The sequence below is a fragment of the Camponotus vicinus genome, unplaced genomic scaffold (genome assembly GCF_025532165.1).
Source record: "Camponotus vicinus isolate PSW18456_S1 unplaced genomic scaffold, iyCamVici1.0 SCAF_2, whole genome shotgun sequence".
Lineage (NCBI taxonomy): Eukaryota > Metazoa > Arthropoda > Insecta > Hymenoptera > Formicidae > Camponotus > Camponotus vicinus.
The window spans coordinates 12,352,913-12,369,650 of record NW_028141956.1 but is presented as its reverse complement, the minus strand read 5'-3'; the positions used below and the strand labels follow the sequence as shown (position 1 = coordinate 12,369,650).

The following is a 16,738-nucleotide window of genomic DNA, read 5'->3' as shown; positions in this document are numbered from 1 at the left end:
CTACTGTCTTTGAATTATTAAACTATTATATTAAATTATTACATTGTAGCTCACAAGTTTTTGATAGTTTATGAAGATTATATTAATAATATAATGTTATTGTGCTAGATTAACGTGTAACGACAAATTAATATGTTAGCATGAATAATAAGTTAATGTTATATAGGAATTAACAGTTTCGAAAGATACGACAAATGTAGCAGATAACAAATGTTTACATTAAATATGTCATAATTAGAAAATAACTGGATCATAGAATGTCTTTTTAGTAATTTTTACTAATTTTGTTTATACTACACAATGCAAGAACTAGTCTGAGTTTTCTAAATATTTTGGCTATTATGTTTGTGCACTCTGCTGCCTTTGGAATTAGTTTAAGTATTTATGACAATTTTATTATATGATCTTCTTTATGTATCCGACTTGTTGAAGATGATTGGAAAGATTGAAGCGCTTACTGTACATATGTTCTGTTTTGATATAAATAATATTTAAAAGATTCTATGTTACAATTATTGTCCTATTTCTTATTAATCAGTCCTCATTCTAATTATTTGTTTTATTGTATTTTGTATTTAAGAACCACTTTTATCATCCTATTATTATTTTATTGCTCTTTTACATATTACAAGAAATTAAAAATTTTATCAAAAGGTATAATTTTTTTAGTAGGTATGTGACGCATGTTCGGACGCTATGATAACGTTCAATGAGGATCACTTGTCTGAGGAATTGGCATACATAGTTGAAAATGATCTGGTGTTGCACGCAGTCAACACGCAACTTTCTCAGAAAGAGAATGTGACTGTGATTCACGAATATAAGATCACCGATGTAAAACTCCCCAAGACATCAACCGAATTTGCATCTGTACAGCTAGAATCAGGAAAGCGGCACAGCAAACACAGCTAGAATCAGGAAAGCGGCACAGCACAAACACAGCTAGATTACTGGTAAGTACAGAATAAAAAAATAACCAAATTTTTTATATAATTTATGATAAATACACACACACATATATCTGTATAAATCATTTTGAAAATAACATGGTTCATTAAATCCACAATTCTATTTATATTACTACGAATTAGATCGTTAAAATTTACATCTGAAGACATTTATAATTATTTTCCATTTGCTAGTTGCTTGAGTATATCACATCTTTGCGTTCCTACCTTGAATTTTAGATTCTGTTTCGGAAGACCATCCGAGTCTCGGTTTCGCTCTTTTAAGGCAATTCAAATGTTCGACGATATAGAATATTAGGAATGTTAATAATGTTATAAATGTATCGTCAAATCTGCTCTCGGGCGATACTCTCTATCTTGTTCGTCAAGCTATCCAACATGATACTGATGTCATGGGAATATTCCTTTAGCTGGGCTATGAATTCGTCCAGTAGCTGTTGATTACTGTCATTGCTGTGCATCTTGCTGAGTCTCGCATAATTCGCGGCGACGTTTTGGGGTGGTGGCGCGCCGCCGCGGAAAGTCGCTCGTCGCATTTTCTGCTCGCGGGCCAGACAATATAACGACTGAATGAGCTCTCGTGGCAGACGCTTTTCGCGCGGATTATTCGGTCGAATATGTAGGGCACAATGATGCGATGGATGCAACAATAGTGTATTCTTTCTACACGCTTGTATTATTTTACACGCATGAGTGTAATCAAGCAACTTAGAGAACAGCATATTTTCGAAACGAGCTATTATCTCGGTGTGACGCACCAACCGTTCGAAACCCGCGCGTCTACGTAACTCCTGGATATCCGACACAGCCAGACCAACCATTAGATTCATTAGTATCACTGTCACCAGGATAACGAAGCAAAGAAGCATAAGATGCGCCGTGCCAGGATACTTAAGTGGCGCTCCTTCATCGAAGAAAACGTCCTCGAATTCCAGCTCACCGGACATCATAATTACTATCTTAAGCAGACTGATCAACGGATCAGTGAAGGACTTGTAATCTTTGTGCAGCACATTAAAGCTAAGAGAGAAGCCGATTAAGAGACAAAAGTAGGCTGCGAGAAATTTGAAGAAATTTATGGAAACTCGCGTAAACATTTGTACATAGAGGCCAAACATGGGAAAACAACCGATCACAATCATCAGCTCGATCCAGGCCAGCAGAATACCTACGGCAGCAACGGGATATTGCCATTGACGCGGAGGATCCGACGGTGAAGGTGGAGGAACCAAGATAATGCTGGATGCCACGATCACACTCCACTGTAGCCAGTTTTCCCAGCGTTTAGTATAAAAGCAAATACCATAAGTAATTTGGAAGATCTCTTTACTCGCCAATAAGCAGGTAATAGTTAATACTGGCCAGAAGAGGCCTCTGCTTAGCTGTTTTTCGTCCCACAAATATCTCGTTAAGACGAAGCCGGTGAAGAAAGCGACGAAGATTAAATGGAACAGAAGACTGAGCACGAAATACTTGCGAATACGCTTCCATTTTAGATGGAGAAAACTCTTGCATAATGGATGCTTTAGCATGCAACCTTGACCGACATCCACCAGACAGCGCATCAGGTCCGTTTCGTTGCGACCGCCCAATGGAACCAATGGTCGAAAATCCACTCGCAGTTTACAGTCCATATCGCCAAGCTCGTGATCGTGTAATGAGACTGCATTATCGAGACGCGTCACAAGTTGCGACAACGCCTCCGGAGTACGGTCTACGATGAAGCTAAGAGCGGTAAAGCCGTCCTTGGTACGCGCCGTTACGTCGCCATCATTTGACAACAACATCACCACTGTATGCGAGTTCTCGTTTAAAGCCGCGATGTGCAGCGGCGTGTAACCGAACTTGTCCGCCTTATTAATTGATGCACCTGCCTTTTTAACAGAAAAAGAATTTTATTAATTCTGTAGTTAGAATAATAATCATTATTTAAATTTTTTTTTACATAAATAGAATTGCTTAACGTAATTTATTAAAAAAGTCTATTTTTAAAATGTGAAGTTAATTTTTTTATTATTTTAATTAAAGGAAGGTATTCTATTCAGTGAGTTAAAGGAATCTTCATTTACAAACTTTTATTAAAGTCTTGACCAGTTCGCTGCTTTTCCGGGCACTTGGAACCGCAGCATGTAGAGGAGTGCGTCCTTTATTATCCTCTGCATTCACCCTTGCACCAGCACGAATCAACATGTCTATCGTCTCTACAGATTGGGCGAGCGTCGCCAAGTGCATCGCCGTTTGACCGCGCGAGTTTGTTGTCTCGGTCTTCGCGTCGGCGTCCAACAGTAATCTAGTGCATTCTGCGTTACCCTTTTCCGCCGCCAAGTGTAGAGGCGTCGATTTCGTGATTCCCATTTTGACTGTCACATCCGCGTTGTGATCCAACAGCAACTTGATGCAATAGACATTGCCCAAAGTAACCGCCACATGCAAAGGCATCTTTGTATAAACCTATCAACGAATCATAATTAATTCATTGAAGATATCTCAAATGTATCTGGAAGAGATACGTTACTTTGGTAAGAAATTAATTGTTTCTGCATAATTCGCTGTATCAGATAATTAGTAGTATGCCATTTTAATTTTACACTAGCGATTTTTAATTTATAATATTACTTCTCCACTAAATTTATGTTTAAATTGTGGTTGTGAAGAAGAAGCACCTGTGGATTATTAGGACAAGCATCTGCTTTCAGTAGAGTTTCGACGCAATCCACAGCATTGTTCAGCACGGCGTAATAAAGCGGACTTCTTCTGGCATCCACATCTGCGCCTGACATGATCAAGCATTTAACAGTAGCAACGCAACCAGCTGCGGCAGCGCAATGCAACGGGGTGCATTTTTTCTTCAAATCCCACTTACATGGATCAGCACCATGTTTCAGTAGCTCCTCCACGATCTTCGTGGACGTGGTACATGCTGCCAGATGTAGCGGTGTCCTGGAGATAGTGGAAATGTATAATTTTTATCAATGATTTATTATAATTACATGCTTAATTGACTAATGAATCAAGGTATCTGATAATTTACTGCTAGCTAATATAAATTATTCCTATCATAATAAATGAATTATGGTTTTCAAAAGTTCAGTTTCAATTTTTTATGATAAATTTTTAGACGTCTATATATTATAAGTGATATAAACCTTCCATCATTGTCGCACGTAGAAACTGGCACGCCTTTTTCTAACAAAGCCTTAATTATTTCTTCATGACCCAGCCAGCTACAAATCAGTAGACACGTATCCGGCCATTCTGCAAGTAGTTGTACCGGAGTCGTAGTAGCCGCTGCTTTATTTTCGTCAACCAATATAGTCTTTTCCTTAATTCTGCATGTAAAGTTTTAAGTTAATTATACTAGATAATTAATCAACATATAAAATGCTAAATTATAAAGTATAAAAATATTAAATTTTATAATTAAAAATTTTATTATTTTACTTACATAAAGCATCTTATTATATGTAAAATAGATTAGTTAAATAAAATGATCAATGTAGAAATAGAATGATTTTTAACAACAGAAACAATTTTTATCAACAGAAATATATAACATCAAATAGGAATATACACACAATAAATAAATTAGAAGAAACATGATAAATTTTATTTAAAATTCTGTATTTTTATCTTTATTTATTTATTTATTTTTATTTATTTATTTTATCTTAATGCAACACGCATAAATTAGAAACGCTAATATCATTCCGTACTCATCTACGGACGTGGGCAACGATATGCTATGCTTGCGATCCTCATTTTTGTTGAGAGTCACACATTCAAATTCTTCTAGAACCTTTTCTAGAGCATCGCCATGAAGAGTAGGAATCAGAGATAAAGCTGTCTCGCCTCCCGGAAGATTCAATAATGCTGCTTCGATCTCTTCCTTGCTCCAAGGTTGTTCCTGCGTCATCGACTCGTCTTGTGATGCATGACATATGACAGATTCCAAGCTGCCCTCGGAGCTGCTAGCTGTCCGCGGATATGCTATCCATCCATTCTCATATTCGCTCTCGTATTCTTTCTAAATATAATGTACATCAAGACATAGAAAAACCGAAAGACCATCGATGATTGTTTCTTTCACTGACCTTGTTCATAACGTTGGATCTCTTGTTTTTACCAGTCTGTATCCTTAGCGTTGTTTCTCGTGTCAAACCACTGCCGAAGAATCTCTCGAAGTCTTCTTCTTACTGAGACTTGACAAAGTAATATTTTTCTGTGGACTCGCATTCTTAAATAGATACCCGGATCAAATAAATTGACGTACATTACAGTCACATTGATATAGAATTGATATAGAAATTGATCTTTTGCACTTGAGAAACGACTTTCAATGAATCGTCATTTGATTTGATATAGCAACTGGAATAGCGAGTGACAATAACTGTTTGATTTTGGTGCACTTCGTAGTAAAGCCTTGTACTTATTATTTCAACTATTATTGATTATAATAATTGAATATTCGATATAAATTTTTGTATAATGTAAAAATACATGAACTTTTGAAAAATGCAATAGTTCTCTACAACAATTCTCCATATCTGTTAATTTATATATGATTTATTTTTATGTTTGCTGTAAAAAATTTCATCACTTTTTTATCAAAACATTTCGAGTTACTAGTTTTTTAAAAAGCGAAAAAACTATCAAATGCAAAGGATTAAATCAGCTCGACGCTATCTTCTACCAACAATGTTGATTCCGCGATTAACACGCAATATACTGCTTTACAGTATGAGATTTTTCGAATCTTCTTCTTTTTCTTCTTCTTCTTCCTCTTGCGATAGGCTATTGTCTGTTTATCCACATTGATCCTCTTGTGATGTCCAACATTCTCTCCACCGTTTAGGGGGTCTGCCCGGTGGTCTCCCGGTGAAAGGTCTCCCATCTCTTGCTCTTTTCGCCAGCCTGTCGTCGCTCATCCTGGATACATGCATATTCGGCGTTTTTTTCTCGTCCACCTTACTATGTCATATATATCACATGTTATTTGTTCGTTGCGGACTCTGTCCCTCACAGTACAACCTACAATTTTTCTTAGTATTCTCATCTCGGTTGTCCTGAGGATAGCCTTGGTTCTTCGGGTGTCCGCTCTTGTCTCAGCCGCATATGAATCAAAGGTTCATATTATATGATGATGACTCATCATGTAAATATCTTGTCGGTACAACTCTCTAATTATCTCGATATTAAATCGATGATTTCCTGTTGCGCGCTCTTGCTTGCCATGATACTTAAGTAATAGTTCTGACTCTTTGTATATCCACAACATATACGCATATGTGTTTGTAAAATACATGTAATACATTTATTTAACTTCCATAAATCTCTCGCATTTCTCTCCTATTCTTCCAACGACGAAGATAGAAAAGAAAAAAATCTTCGACAGTACAAATACTTTTCCTATAGAATCCTTGCTAAGAATGATTATATTTAAATTATTAATGATATCATTCGAAACAGTAATACCAGAGTGTGTATCTTTTTAAGAAAGATTTTTAATTAATTGAAAGACACGAAAAAATATATTTGAAGAATCCGTTTGTACAACGAAAACGGTTGATTTATTTCCACTTCAAATTAAGAGAAAAATCAAAGAAGGAGATCAGACAATCTGATTAAGAAAATAATAATTTTATACTATTTATATTTTAGTGCTAAATATATACATATATATTTTAATTATTATAATGTTTTATACATTTCGAAAGATTTATTTTCTGTATAACAGTTACATGATTTTTCTCATAGAAAAATTATAAATCTGAAGAAGATATATAATGTTTTCGTCGTTATTTTAGTGATATTAATAATAAAATATTAGTAACATTAAATATTTTTTAATAATTTTTATATAAATATAAATTTTTAGGTAGAAAAAGTAGTAATTTTGATGTCATTTTCATGTAATTTAGCGTCAAAATGATTATTTTTGCTACCTGAGATGTATATTTTGCTATTGAAACATCGTATCAAAATGTAATCTTTAGCAATAATATCCATGTAGCAAGCACACATCATTTTGACGTCTCCAAACTGATCATTTTTGGTCATATGTCGCTTTATCAGCGTTTTGGAATAAAGCATTTTAATCGATCCAAGATTCTTTTGAAGAATAGAATGGCTATAATTGTTCAATGATGCTCTCGAACCGGTTAATCTTCTTTATTCGACAACGTTATTAAATACATTATGCTAGGAAAAAGACGTCAAAATGGTACAATTTATGACGTCAAAATGCGGTACATGTTATGATGTCAAGAATCTGTGACATTAGACCGTTACTTTTACGTCATAAAAACGTCAACTCGTGACGTCAAGAATAGTCAGTGAATGATCAATTTGAAATGTCAAAATGAAATATGCTTGCTACTTGGATAGTTTGTGTATATAAATAGAATGATATTATGTTTACTATTGGATGCATATCATCTCCGGCATTTCTGTTGAAATTTTGAATTCTGGATCAGATCTGACTTCTATTTTCGTAACGTTTATTATAAATCGTTAAAGTCGTTTTTCACGACATGTGTCATTTTGGCGTTATCCCGATGAATATCATCTCTTGACGTTGTTGGTAATTTTAAGATATAATTTGTAGCATTGATGTCATAATAAAATAAATAAAGAGCGTACTTATTTGTTTTAGGTGCATGTCGTTAGTAATTCAGCTGTGCGAAAAACGATGTCCTATCCAAACTGGCAGCACGATTGTTGCAACTCTCAAACTCTCCGAGGTAATATTATCTTTAAGAGTTGCTCGTTGATATTTGAATTTCTTGAGAAATTATAATATTCCTCAATCAATTTCAGCCTACGGAGAACATCGTCGCTTGGCAGAGGTTTCTTCTAATCGGACTTATTATCACGTTGCTTGCGGTAACTTGTTCCCCTACTTAATAGAATTTTCGCGAATAAGGAATGATGTATGTATTAGTGGTAAGTGGTTTTGTGTGTCCTTTAGAAACCATGTAAATTGTGTTGGCGATTCGCTGAGAAATTAATCACCAAAGAATCGAGGAATCTTATGGCGAATTGATTTATGTATATTATAACAACATACAAAAATGTATAGTAAAATCAGAAAAGAAAACTGTCATCCTCTCTAGGAAACAACTGCTATTAATTTTCATCTGATTTTCCTCGAATAATGTAATATAAAAGTTCAAAAAACTTCAATCTAAGTACATTATTTTTTGGATTTTTATAAACAATAAAAAAAGATTAATAACTGATTTAGGCACGATGATATATAATTCTATCTATATAATTCTCGTACAGATTCTATCAGTTCGTTTTGTTCGTAACAACCGAGAGAGAGAAGAAACCGCTGAAAATTTTGGAAGACGAGTTTATAAACAATGTGGCAAAACTATCCGAAGAACTGTATCGTGAGCAGGATGCAGGCGTTTCACTAACTGCTTGCAAATCTGTCCCTGTAGACCATATGCAATTGCCTCCGTAGCAGCAATCACCGCATACAATCACAGTGTTGAGGGGGTAAGAAAATTGACAATCTTAAGAGTGATCTCGATTAAAGAAATATAATTGAATGGATCATGTATTAAAACGCGAATCAAATCTCAATGAAAATTATGACAACATATTTCTCAAAATTTATTTTAAAATGAAAATTGTATTGAAATTTCTTCCCTGATAAACATCAACGATAAAAAACGATAAAAAAAATTTTTATCGTTTTCAATATGGTTAGTGAATCGTTTATTAACGATACTCCATCAAAAACTCACGTTACAAAATACTTGGGATTCTATCGGAAATGTCTTATCAACTGCAAATCAGTTTCTATCGTTTTTAATATGGTCAGTGTATCGTTTTTTTACGTTGCTCAATCAGAATCTCTCGTTACAAAATACATGAGTTTCTACCGGAAATTTCTTATTATCTTTATATCGGTCTCAATCACAGTTTTAACATAATTAAAGTTTCGTTTATTTACGATAGACTATAAGAGAGAAATTCTTCATACAATACATATGGGTTTACATCGGAAATATCTTATTATAATGGCACCGGTTTCTGTCATTTTTAATAATATTAAAGTACCTAATTTTTTATCGTTTTTTATTATAATTAGTGAACCGTTTATTTATAATACTCCATCAGCAAAAAAATATTGGAATAATTTCTTAGCTGTATATCAGTCAAAACATTTTTGACGAAAAATATTTTCTGCGAAATGGTCCCTACTCTGGGTCCTTTTTTATAGATAAAAAAGCGCATTTCTGAAATTCTATAGTATAAATAACGTGGGCTATATGCTCTAAATGCGCTAATTTGTCGATAAAAAAGGATTCAGAATATGAACCAATATCGTAAGATAATGTTCATTTAATGTCTCGAATTGTCCCATGATATCTTGTAGACGTCCAAGAGAATAATGAGTGTATACAGTAGCACTAATTGTAAATAACAAGCAATAACAACTTCTACATTATAAGCTTCTTGTTTATTCATAGATATATTGCACTAAAGAGTACAAATAAAATATTTTATAATTTGTAATCTCTAACAAAAATAAAATTTCTGATTTATTATATAAAAATATTCACAAAATTTGATTTTTATAAAATTTTTTTTATTTGGTGCTTTTAAACTTCGATTAATATCGTTGATAAATAACAAAACAATTAGCTACTCGTTAATATATGATAGACAACGAACCGATTAGCTGCCGTACAAAAGATGATAAGTTATATGACGGAAAATACCGATAAGAAACGATAGACGTATCAGTTTGTAAAAATCATATAAATATCAACGAGATATTTATCATTTTATCTTTATATATCCGTATTAATGCGTACAGTATAATTATTATCATAAATAACGATATATATTATATCGTATATTTACGATTGATTCAGACGGGCAATAATTGTTCACATAAGAAACGATTCATAACTATAAGATTTGTATTGTTAAATTCTTATTCGGATCTAAAACGATAGAAACCGATTTGATTAAATTAATGTTTTATCTAGGCTTCTAAGTATGCATGATAAGTATGTATGATCGATAAGATACGATTAAAAAACGATACAAATATAGCCGTTTTTAATCGTTTTCTATCGGAGATGGTTACCAGGGTTTATAAAGATTTTATTATCATCATTTTAAGAATTCAATATCTTTTAATTTTCCGTTTAACATTGATATTTTCATTTTTAAAGGACGTGGCAGCACACCGAAAACATCCATTCTTCCGGTCAAAATAAGAATCTGGGTTTCAGCGACTTGACGTTGCTGATGCAAATCTTCGCTGAGGTTGTTATGAACGGCAGTCATCTCAATAATATACACTGTTTGCCATACGAGTACGAGTCAACGTGATAATATACCGACGATGCTCGTTATCGATGCACTTCATCGTCTTTATCGGTGCATCGCTTATGTATAAAAAAATTATGATTTTATATTTTATATTTTATAAGATAAAAAAACTTTTATAAACAAAACTTTTTCATGCAACGCATAATTTAAAATTTATGTACACTAGAAGAAAAAATAATTTCACTCATGATATTAATTTAATATACGATTAATTTACAAATATTGTATCAATTAACATATTCGCATACTTGTAATGATTTTTAGCTGCAAATATTGATACTCGTTTATTGCAGGCTTGATAACTCTATTTTGTTATAACATATTCTAAAACTTTGACATAAGGCTTTGAAAGTAATTTATTTATTTCTTTTTCTTCTGAACTATCTTTTAATTGTATTCTAAGCAATCAATAATTTTTTTATATCCACAAAAAATATATTATATTTGTACATAAATATAATATAATATAATATTTACTCTTGTATTATCTGTTTGAAATTAAACTTTGTATAACTATCTTTAGCAGTCATAAACATATGTAACATTGGCTCTATTTATATTTTTAACTCATTTATATCTAAAAATTTATGTAATATAATTTATTTAATATAACATAAGCGTCTTGCATCACATATTGACTTACATATTGACATATACATATACTTTACATATTGACTTGTTATTGTCGATAATATTATAAATTGTGAGTAAAAAAATCTCTTTCGCACACACTCGTATGTGACGCGAGCGAGAATTCCGAAGAGTTCCCAAACGATAATCGAAATAAATAAGCGGTATAAAATGGCGACTCTTAGGAAAACTATTCTGTCACACCGCTTCACATTGCTATCGCAAAAGTGCAAGCATGTCATTGCCAGTGCATCCGCGGTGTCCAGGAAAAACTATTCGACTGTCGTAGAAGACGAAGAAAAATATGACATCATTATCACCGGTGGCGGCATAATTGGCGCAACATTAGCGTGCGCCATAGGTTAGCTCTTTTGTTATTGTTATTATATTGTCTTCGGTATCAAAATGAGAAAATAGAACGAATTTTCTATTAAAAAATCGTTAAAAATTGTTGTTAACTGTTGACAGAATTGTAATTGTATTTAGGCATTTTTCTTAAAATTGTCTACTCTTTCAAGTCGTCAAGTGTTTTTGTCAAACTTTCTGTGTCTGAAAAAGAGTGCAAATATATATTTATTTCAGGAAATAATCGAAGACTGGAAAGCAAGAAAGTTTTGCTATTGGAGAGTAATGCTAAACGAGAATATACACCACAGGAACAATATTCCAATCGAGTTGTCGCTTTGAATCAACAGACTCGTACCTTGTTGTCTAGCTTAGGAGCATGGCAACACATAGAGGCAGTACGATATTGTCCAGTACGATCAATGCAGGTAGTTCTTTAAGTTATTTTATTCTTTTTCCTACTGTCTTTGAATTATTAAATTATTATATATCAAGTTTGTATTATAGTATTAATAATATAATGTTATTGTGCTAGATTGATATGTAACAAGGAATTAATATGTTAGTATGCGATAAGTTAATATTATATAGAAATTAATAATTTAAAAGATACGACAAATGTAGCAGAAAACAAATGTTTACATTAAATATGTCATAATTAAAAAAAATTGGATCATAGAATGTCTTTTTAGTAATTTTTACTATTTTTTTTATACTACACAATGCGAGAACCATTCTGACTTTTCTAGACATTTTGGCTATTATGTTTGTGCACTCTTCTGCCTCTGGAATTAGTTTAAGTATAGATGACAATTCTAGTATACGATCTTTTTTTAAGTAACTTAGTTGTTGAACAGTATATATATATATATTCTGTTTTGATATAAATAATAGTTAAAAGATTCTGTGTTACAATTATTGTCCTGTTTCTTGTTAGTCAGTCTTCATTCTCACTATTTTCTTTATTGTATTTTGTATTTAAGAACCACTTTTATCATCCTATTATTATTTTATTGCTCTTTTACATATTACAAGAAATTAAAAATTCTATCAAATTTAGGTATAATTTTTTTAGTAGGTATGGGACGCATGTTCGGACGCTATGATAACGTTCAACGAGGATCACTTGTCTGAGGAATTGGCATACATAGTTGAAAATGATCTAGTGTTGCATGCAGTCAACACGCAACTTTCTCAGAAAGAGAATGTGACTGTGATTCACGAATCTAAGATCACCGATGTAAAACTCCCCAAGACATCAACCGAATTTGCCTCTGTACAGCTGGAATCAGGAAAGCGGTACACAGCTAGATTACTGGTAAGTGCAGAATAAAAAAATAACTAAATTTTATATAATTTATGATAAATACACATATATCTATATAAATCATTTTGAAAATGACATGGTTCAATAAGTCCACAATTGTTTTTGGATTGCCACGAATTAGGTCGTTAAAATTTACATCTGAAAACATTTATAATTATTTATAACTATTTAGGTCGATAAAATTTACATCTGAAATCGTTTATAATTATTTTTGATTTGCTAGTTGCTTGGGTATATCACATTTTTGCGTTCCTACCTAAAATTTTGGATTCTGTTTTGGTAGACCATTCGAGTTTCGCTTTTTTAAAACAATTCAAATGTTCGACGATATAGAATATTAGGCAATGTGAATAATGTTATAAATGCATCGTCCAATCTGCATCTTGGGCGATACTCTCTATCTTGTTCGTCAAGCTATCCAACCTGATACTGATGTCATGGGAGCATTTCTTTAGCTCAGCCACGTCATGGGAGCATTTCTTTAGTTCGGCCACGAGTTCATTCAGTTGTTGTTGATTACTGTCATTACTGTACATCCTGCTGAGTCTCGCATGATTCGGTTTATTTGCGGTAATGTTTTCGAATGATGATGTGCTGCTGCAGAAAGTCGCTCGTCGCATTCTCTGCTCGCCGGCCAGACGATACAACGACTGCATGAGCTCTCGTGGCAGACGCTTTTCGCGCGGATCATTCGGCCGAATATGGAGGGCACAATGATGCGGTGGATGCAACAATCGCGTATTTTTCCTGCACGCTTGTATTATTTTACACGCGGGAGTGTAATCAAGCAACTTAGAGAACAGCATGTTTTCGAAACGAGCTATTACCTCAGCGTGACGCACCAATCGTTCGAGACCTGCGCATCTACGTAACTCTTGGATATCGGACACAGCCAGACCAACCATTAGATTCGTTAATATCACCGTCACCAGAATAACGAAGCAAAGAAGCATAAGATGCGCCGTGCCAGGATACTTAAGTGGCGCTTCTTCATCGAAGAAAACGTCCTCGAATTCCAACTCACCGGACATCATAATCACTATCTTAAGCATGCTGATCAGCGGATCAGTGAAAGACTTGTAATTGTTGTGCAGCACATTAAAGCTAAGAGAGAAGCCGATTAAGAGACAAAAGTAGGCTGCAAGAAATTTGAAGAAATTGATGGACACTCGCGTAAACATTTGTACATAGATGCCAAATATGGGAAAACGACCGATCACCATCATCAGCTCGATCCAGGCCAGCAGAATACCTACGGCCGCAACGTGATATTGCCATTGACGCGCTGGAGGAATCAAGATAATGCTGGATGCCACGATCACGCTCCACTGTAGCCAGTTTTCCCAGCATTTAGAATAATAGGAAATATCATAGGTAATTTGGAAGAGCTCTTTACTCGCGAGTATGCAGGTAAAACCTAATACTGGCCAGAAGAGGACACTGCTCAACTGTTCATTGTACCATAAATATGTCGCGCAGATGAAGCTGGTGAAAAAACCGACGAAGATTAAATGGAACAGGAGACTGAGCAGGAAAAACTTTCGAATACGCTTCCATTTTAGATAGAGAAAACTCTCGCATAACGGATGCTTTAGCATGTGACCTTGACCGACCTCCATCAGGCAGAGCATCAGGTCCGTTTCGTTGCGACCGCACAGTGGAACTAATGGTTGAAAATCCACTCGAAGATCACAGTCCACATCGCCCAGCTCGTGATCATGTAACGAGACTGCTTGATCGAGACGCGCCACAAATTGCGATAACACCTCCGGAGTGCGGCGTATGATGAAGCTAAGAGCGGTGACGCCGCCTTTGGTACGCGCCGTTACATCGCCACCTTTTGACAACAACATCATCACCGTACGCGAACTCTCGTTTAAAGCCGCGATGTGCAGCGGCGTGTAACCGAACTTGTCCGCCTTATTAATTGATGCACCTGCCTTTTTAACAGAAAAAGAATTTTATTAATTCTATTGTTAGAATAAAAACCATTGTTTAAAATTTTTTATTATATAAATAGAATTACTTAATGTAATTTATTAGAAAAAAATGTATTTAGAATGTGAAGCGATTAATTTTTTTTATTATTTTAATTAAAAAAAGGTGTTCTGTTCAGTGAGTTAAAGAAATTTTCATTTACAAACTTGTAATAAAGTCTTGACCAGTTCGCTGCTTTTCCGGGCACTTGCAACTGCAGCATGTAGAGGGGTGCGTTCTTCCTTGTCCTCTGCGTTTACCCTTGCACCAGCGCTAATCAACATGTCTATCGTCTCTACAGATTGGGCGAGCGTCGCCAAGTGTATCGCCGTTTGACCGCGCGAGTTTCTTGTCTCGGTCTTCGCGCCGGCGTTCAACAGTAATCTAGTGCATTCCGTGTTACCCTCTTCTGCCGCCAAGTGTAGGGGCGTCGATTTCGTGATTCCCATTTTCATTGTCACATCCGCGCCGTGATCCAACAACAACTTGGTGCAGTGGACATTGCCCAAACTAGCCGCCACATGCAGAGGCATATTTGTATAAACCTATCAACGAATCGTAATTAATTCATTGAAGATATCTCAGAATCCCGAAGAGATTCGTTACTTTGGTGAGAAAGTAATTGTTTCTGCATAATTCGCTGTTAATAATTGTAGTTTGTCATTTTAATTTTACACTAGCAGCGATTTTTGGTTTAAAATATTACTTCCCCACTAAATTTATGTTTAAATTGTGATTGTGATGAAGAAGCACCTGTGGATTATTAGGACAAGCACCTGCTTGCAGTAGAGTTTCGACGCAGTCCACAGCATTGTTCAGTACGGCGTAATAAAGTGGACTTCTTCTGGCATCCACATCTGCGCCTGACTTGATCAAGCATGTAACAGTAGCAACGCAACCAGCTGCGGCAGCGCAATGCAACGGGGTGCATTTTTTCTCGAAATCCCACTCACATGGATCAGCACCATGTTTCAATAGCTCCTCCACGATCTTCGTGGACGTGGAACACGCTGCCAGATGTAGCGGTGTCCTGATGATAGTGGAAATGTATAATTTTTATCAATAATTTATTGTACTTACAGGCTTGATTAACTAATCAATCATGGTATCTGATGAACTACTGCTAGCTAGTATAAACTACTCCTATCATAATAGATGAATTATGGTTTTCAAAAGTTCAGCTTCAATTTTTTAATATAAAATTTTTAGACGTCTATGTATTATAAGTGATATAAACCTTCCATCATTGTCGGTCGTAGAAACTGGCGCGCCTTTGTCTAAGAAAGCCTTAGCTATTTCTACATGACCTAGCCAGCTAGAAATCAGTAGACACGTATCCGGCCATTCTGCAAGTAGTTGTCCCGGAGTCGTAGTAGCCGCTGCTCTATTTTCGTCAACCAATATAGTCTTTTGCTTAACTCTGCACGTAAAGTTTTAAGTTAAGTTAATTATATTAAATTATTAATTAATACACATAAAATGCTAAATTATAAGGTATAAAAATATTAAATTTTAAAATTAAAGTTTTATTATATTACTTATATAAAGTATGTTATTATATGTAAAATAGATTAGTTGAATAAAATGACTAACATTGTAGAAATAGAATTATTTTTAACATATTAACGGAAATATATAACATCAAATAGAAAAATCGCACACAATAAACTATAATAAGCATGACAAGTTCTATTATTAAAATTCTATTTTTTTATCTTTATTTTATTTATTTTATTTATTTATTTAATATTTATTTATTTTATCTTAATGCAACACGCATAAATTAGAGACGCTTATCATTATCATTCCGTACTCATCTGTGAACGTGGACAACGATATGCGATGCTTGCGATCCTCATTTTTGTTGAGAGTCAAACATTGAAATTCTTCCAGAACCTTTTGTAGAGCATCGCCATGAAGAGTAGGAATCAGAGATAAAGCTGTCTCGCCTCCCGGAAGATTCGTTAATGCTACTTCGATCTCTTCCTTGCTCCAAAGTTGTTCCTGCGTCGACTCCTCTTGTGATGCGTGACATATGATAGATTCCAAGCTGTCCTCGGAGCTGCTACATGCTCTCCCGCTCATCCAAATATTCTCATATGGTTTCTAAATATAATCTACATGAAGACATAGA

The 16,738-nt window shown here is 34.5% G+C and overlaps 2 protein-coding genes across 2 annotated transcripts in view; one reads left to right on the top strand and one right to left on the bottom strand.

Moving 5' to 3' along the window:
- Window positions 1–16,738, bottom strand: part of LOC145966400 (uncharacterized) — a 23,234-nt gene extending 6,496 nt beyond the window's left edge. Inside the window, exons 1-11 of the mRNA XM_083090451.1 lie at window positions 16,418–16,738; window positions 15,842–16,024; window positions 15,358–15,634; window positions 14,772–15,149; window positions 12,989–14,567; window positions 5,060–5,151; window positions 4,682–4,992; window positions 4,115–4,297; window positions 3,632–3,908; window positions 3,042–3,419; window positions 1,298–2,842 (exon numbers count right to left, since the gene is read on the bottom strand). Coding sequence (XP_082946577.1) covers window positions 1,298–2,842; window positions 3,042–3,419; window positions 3,632–3,908; window positions 4,115–4,297; window positions 4,682–4,992; window positions 5,060–5,151; window positions 12,989–14,567; window positions 14,772–15,149; window positions 15,358–15,634; window positions 15,842–16,024; window positions 16,418–16,689 — 5,475 coding nt within the window. The 5' untranslated portion in view covers window positions 16,690–16,738. The remainder of the gene's footprint in view (window positions 1–1,297; window positions 2,843–3,041; window positions 3,420–3,631; window positions 3,909–4,114; window positions 4,298–4,681; window positions 4,993–5,059; window positions 5,152–12,988; window positions 14,568–14,771; window positions 15,150–15,357; window positions 15,635–15,841; window positions 16,025–16,417) is intronic.
- Coq6 (ubiquinone biosynthesis protein COQ6, mitochondrial) lies at window positions 10,975–14,746 on the top strand. The gene is made up of 3 exons (XM_083092522.1): window positions 10,975–11,316; window positions 11,538–11,728; window positions 12,379–14,746. Exons 1-3 carry the CDS (start codon window positions 11,127–11,129, stop codon window positions 12,631–12,633), a joined length of 636 nt encoding a protein of 211 aa, XP_082948648.1. The 5' UTR covers window positions 10,975–11,126; the 3' UTR covers window positions 12,634–14,746.